Genomic DNA, 5,549 nt, shown 5'->3' with positions numbered 1-5,549 from the left:
TAAAACTTATATCTCAATAGGCAAAAATATTTCCCATAAAAGAAAGAGGGATGTTACGACTACAACATTTTTACAATATTTCTACAACAAATCACAGGTGGTTAGTTGTTATTGGTTCAAATTTGAACCTAAGATTAAGATTACTTTTTTGCCCCAACAATAACAACCAGTAACAACCTGCCACTTAGGATTTGTTGTAAAAATATTATAGACATATCATTTCTCTAAAAGAAAAGCAAAGTAAATTGTTCATTTAATTAACTGAAAAAATAAAACTAAGAAGTGTATAAGAAAGAAAATTGAATTCCATGATAATTAATTTTGTCCTCCAATTTAAGTTTGATTAGAGTTCCTATCTGCTATGGGGATTCTTAAATTTTTTTCCATTAATTTGGAAACAACTTATACATGGATTAAATTATCACATCATCAATAATTTAAACAGATACAAAAATTGTGATGGTCAAAATTAGATGTGGATGACCTGGAAAATTCTAATTTACTAATTTCAAAATGGATGAATAAAACTACAAGAACTTCACAATGAAGTTACTCTAAGAATTATGTGGGCTTCAATTCATGTCTTACACCTCTAATCCTATCAAAATCACACACAGTCAAGATTAATCTGTGTGTTCCACTTCCAAATCTATCAAAATCACCGTGAAGATTGGGCAATTGGAACAAAAGATTTGCTTTCTGCATTGTATTTAGAGCTTCAAAGAGTACTATTTTTCTTTTCCTCTTTTTGCTCATGACTTTCTTCATGTCCTTTTTCAAATGTGCTGTCATCTACAGAAGCAATAGGGGTTGAAAGGCCATTGATTTTAACGCTTGCACTGTTGTTGTTATTGTCGCCATCCATAGGAGACGTAATAACAATATGGGTCAAGTCAGATTCTGGGGAGCATTCTGAGGGTGCTAGTTGAGTTATCTTCTTCATCTCCCTGCCTTTACCCCACAGCACCACGTATAACCCGCATACAATCAACGTGGCTCCTATAATGCTGTCATTTGAAAGACAAAATCATTATTTATTTTTGGGTTCAAAATAACATTATACAATGATATGAATTATCAAATACCTCATCAAAAGTTTAGCCAAAAAAAACTAAAGAGAAAGGAAATCCTTTGTTACTTGTAATTCATTTCATGATGCAATCAAAAGATGCATTTAAATAATACTAGTAATTAGGGGGGAAAAAGAAGAAGCAAGAGTGTTTCCCCCATTTTTTAACAAGTACACTTTACTAGTATTATTCTCCTTTCCGGTAAAGGAGTAATAACATAGGAACAATTTTAGTATTCCTTAAAATTTTCATTTCAACTATAAATAAAGTTGCAGAATTTATAGAAAAGTATATGCTGAATTTAATTTGCATTTCTTTATAGAATTTCAAACCTAATTTAATCAGCATTTATTTGGAGTTGGGTTGCTGTTGTTTTCTTTAAAAATATGAGTTCTGATCAGTTTAAATTACTATAGCTTAGTATTATATTATTTATATTTCTAAAAACCAAAATAAAAATATACATTCAAATGACCCATTATACTATAAGTTAATTATTCCATTATTTTATATTATATATAAACGGGGAAGAAACGATGGTAACACAATTTCATGTTTGATACATAGAGGTAATTAAGAGATTGAGTATATAATGAACTCAAATCTTCAAAAAGTCATACTTACTTTGTCTCAATTTGTTACTCTTCTATTTCATTTTAGGATATGCCAAAAAAAAGTCCTATTTAAAAATTTAATAAATAAATTTCTTAACATACCATTTACTTTATTTATAAAATTAACAACACTCCTTCGCTTTAAGTTTAAATTAAAGAAGGTATTTTGAAAACTTGTACCCACTTTTATATATAATACAATAGACAATAGACCTAAAAATTAAATAATGTACCTTCCAATGTGCAACTTTTCGTCTAGTATTAGAGACCCCATAATGGCAACTAAAATAAGCATTAGAGGGTTGAAGACAGAGACAAATAAAGGGCCTCTCATGTGCACGCACAATGCAATGAATGTTACCATGAGTCCAGAAGCCACAATTCCCTAAATTAAACATGAGTCAAATTAGCAATAAATAATCAGTATTAATGTTTCTACACTAACCAAAGGTCACAAACTACAACTTGCCATTAAAACGTACCGAATAGGACACTGTAAGCAGCCTAATATTCCAACCCAACTTCCACTGACTCCAATCCCTCTCCATGCATAGGGCAAAAACAAACGCTTGGATTGTTCCCATTATACTCATCAAAGCTGTGCCGGAGTAATATGATGGATATCTCTCACTCATTTTAGCCTGTCTTCTATCAATTAATTAGTAACCCATAGAAAGTAGCTAGGAAGTACTAAGATGGAAGGAACAAAATTCTGGAGATTTTTTAAGTGGGGTTTGAGAGAAATTATTAGGTCCACTAGAAGGACCACGTTAGTGGTCCTCCCTGACCTTCCAACCAATAAAATACTGTTATTTATGCAAATGTGACATCATCCGGTAATTTTTATTTTTTATTCCTTGTGCTTATTAGGAAACTCACACATACATTTGCATAAATGACATCATCTCATTATTCAAAGAGGACCACATCAGTAGTCCTCCCAGTGTAAATAATAATTTCTTGGGGTTTGAAGGAAAATTATTGAATTCTTCGGAAGTTCCATAAATGCGTACTTCTCATCTCACATGAATTATGAGTCCCATCATAAATTTAATTAGTAGGACCCATAGTTATGTGAGAATGAGGAATACACATTTATGGTACTCTATAAGTACTCAATAATTACTTGAGTTTGAATAGAAATAAAAATAATAATAAATAAATAAATAAAGAGGAAGAAGCAATAAATGTTATAATAAAACAAGGAAAAAATTAATGAATGCTCTAATAGTATTTGTTACTTGTTAGTGAATCATTTTAAAAAACAAATTTATAGGAAAAAAAACAATTAATATTTTGTCATGACCCATAAAATAAAAATAGAAAAGTCTAAAACCTCCTAAATTTAGGCAAAATTTTTTTCACTTTTAAAGTTTTTATATTGTGGTGAGTTGTCAAGAACCTTATCATTCAATGGGTATATTTTGATATTTTCATCAGAAATTTACAAGATTCAAATAACTTACTTCCAAGTATCAAATTATCAAAAAATATTTTCTAAGTGTGAGAGTAATGTGAAACTTTTTGACATTAAGGGATCAATTTTTGTTTTTGATAATGATTAAGATTATAAAAAAAAAAAAAAAAAAAAAAGTTTTCAAAAATCACCTGAATGATTAACCAGAGGGCGTACGACATACAACTTCCTACAGCGAAAATACAGCCCAAAAGGCGATTACTAGAATCAGTTGCCAAGTGTCCATTCTGACCATGTTGAGAGTGATGCAAAAGGTTCGTATGAGTAGACCAAATGTCAATTTCTGCGCCTTTATAGAAAGTAAGCAGCATCGCCCCACCTATTCCCATTAATGTTCCCATCACTTTAGCCTTTCCTTCTATTGTTCCCAGATTTAGCTTCTCCAACCTGTGTAGATTACAATCAAAATCTAAACAAGTTTACTATAAAATGCTCTAGTTGATTAATTTATTTGTCGCCTTGGATCATATTTTACAGATGTAGTAACAAAGTTTTAGCATCATAAAATATATTTCTTTTATAGAATTGATTTGTGAGAGAGAGAGAGAGAGAGAGAGAGAGAGAGAGGGTCATACCCAAATGGGACTGCCAAAATTAAGGTGACGGCAGGAACAAGATTAGCTATGGCTGACGCAAATGTTGCAGATGTCAAGGCTAGGCTCTCAATATATAAATTTTGAGCTAATGATCCCCTGAAATATTTTACTTGTCATTATTTTAGATCCTCATCATGTAGGTGTAAATTAATTAGGGAACTAATATAAGAAGATGTATGCAATTTACCCAAATAGGCCACAAAGAAATGATTGGAAGAGTACTGCCCGTGTCAACTTTGGTCTGCTTTTCCTGCCAAAAAAATAAGATTATACATTCGTTAAAACACATCCGGATCTCTAGTACATAGATGAGTACAAAGGCAGAACCTTTAGTTAGAAAATTGTGATTTTTTGTTATAAAATAAAATAAAAGTTATTGAATAGAATATCAACTTGTGGAGTTTCTTGAAATTTCCACAAAGTAATATAAACAACTTTTGAAAAGCCAATACCAGGCAGAAATGAAAGCTTTTGAAATGGAGGAAAATATATGAAATTATAAAGGAAAAACTTAGGACCACGTTGATGGCTTTTGATGAGAAGAAGCAAATAGTCGCCAGTCGCCATGCATAAAATATTATATAAATTATGATCAAATACTATGATTTGGCGACGTTGATGGCTTTTTTGGAAGAAAGAGATCTAGAAGAAATAGAATAAAATAATATATAACATGGATGGTGGAAGTGTCAAACCAGTACCTTTCAAGAACATAGGCGAGAGGAGCAATAAAAGCTGATGCGAAAAGGAAGCGATAAGCTACAATAACCCTCAGGTTCATTCCATCATTTACGGCAAGCTTGTAGAACACATTGACCCCAGCAAATGCAAACTGGACCACCACCATTAAAATGGTCGGCTTCAACCCATGCAATACATTACACGCACTTTCCATCACCGTCACTGTTGCCGCCCACTAATTCTACTAAAATTAAACAATCTTCAGGTAGAACAAGACAATCAATCATTCAATCAAGAGGCAATCCTTTTCTTTCTTGTTTGTTTTGAATATTAACAACAACAAAAAAGGTCCTATACTCAATGCACAAATCAACCTACTTGTTTATTTTGAATATTTCAGAAACTTGGAATATATCATAAAAATAAAAAATAAAACAAAAATGAAATTAACAGAAGGGAGCGAATGACTCGTGGGGTAGTTGTGTTTTGAATAGAGAGAGAGAGAGAGAGAGAGAGAGAGTGAGAGCTGTTGTAAACCAAAGAGATGGAAGTGAATGAAGAAGTGACAAAGTTTCAGGGTATTTATTGTTATCAAGATCCTCATCACTGTACAGTTGTGCCTTTTGCCTCGCGTCATCACATGCGTATATGCCGGTTTCATCACCTACTTATTAAAGCACTCGTGCAATTTTTAGAGAATAGTTGGAGAGTGTTCTTGGGTCTTTCAATTCAGAGACGTAGACGATTTACATTAAGCATCATATAGTGCGCTAGTTAGGCTTTTTTCAACCTTGTTTGTAAACTAGGTTCATTTAATACAGATCAATTTTAAAGGAATACAAATTTTATGTATCATTTTTGTGTTTTATTTTACATTTTATCAATTATAACTTTTTTTTTTTTTTTTTTGCATTCTAAATGTTGGTTATTTTATAAAGAAAGTTATATAAATATATGATAAATTACGATTGGTCGAATATAAAGTAGAATACAAAAAGTGGTATAGAGAATTTGTATTTTTAAGTAAGAAAGTTTAATTTTTTTTTTTTTTTTTTTAAAGTAGCAGCAAAAATATTCATCCACAAAACCGTTGTGGAGTTTTCACCACGTC

The 5,549-nt window shown here is 31.4% G+C and overlaps 1 protein-coding gene across 1 annotated transcript; it reads right to left on the bottom strand.

The window, feature by feature from the left end:
- Positions 1 to 447: 447 nt before the first annotated feature.
- Positions 448 to 4,969, bottom strand: LOC126706270 (WAT1-related protein At1g68170-like). The gene is made up of 7 exons (XM_050405665.1): positions 4,459 to 4,969; positions 3,945 to 4,007; positions 3,737 to 3,853; positions 3,293 to 3,548; positions 2,167 to 2,325; positions 1,918 to 2,069; positions 448 to 1,007 (listed from the first exon to the last, which is right to left on the bottom strand). The coding sequence occupies exons 1-7, from the start codon at positions 4,650 to 4,652 to the stop codon at positions 719 to 721; spliced, it is 1,230 nt and encodes a 409-aa protein (XP_050261622.1). The 5' UTR covers positions 4,653 to 4,969; the 3' UTR covers positions 448 to 718.
- Between the last annotated feature and the right edge of the window lie 580 nt (positions 4,970 to 5,549).

Source organism: Quercus robur, chromosome 11 (genome assembly GCF_932294415.1).
Source record: "Quercus robur chromosome 11, dhQueRobu3.1, whole genome shotgun sequence".
Taxonomy (NCBI): domain Eukaryota; kingdom Viridiplantae; phylum Streptophyta; class Magnoliopsida; order Fagales; family Fagaceae; genus Quercus; species Quercus robur.
The sequence above is the reverse complement of the archived record's forward strand: the minus strand, read 5'-3'. Positions and strand labels throughout refer to the sequence as shown.

Coding starts and splice junctions, on each gene's coding strand:
- LOC126706270 (XM_050405665.1), bottom strand. CDS start 4,652: ATGGAAAGTGCGTGTAATGTATTGCATGGGTTGAAGCCGACCATTTTA. Junction 2,070..2,166: donor TGCTTACAGTGTCCTATTCG/GTACGTTTTAAT, acceptor TGTTTAATTTAG/GGAATTGTGGCTTCTGGACT. Junction 1,008..1,917: donor GAAAAGTTGCACATTGGAAG/GTACATTATTTA, acceptor TTCAAATGACAG/CATTATAGGAGCCACGTTGA.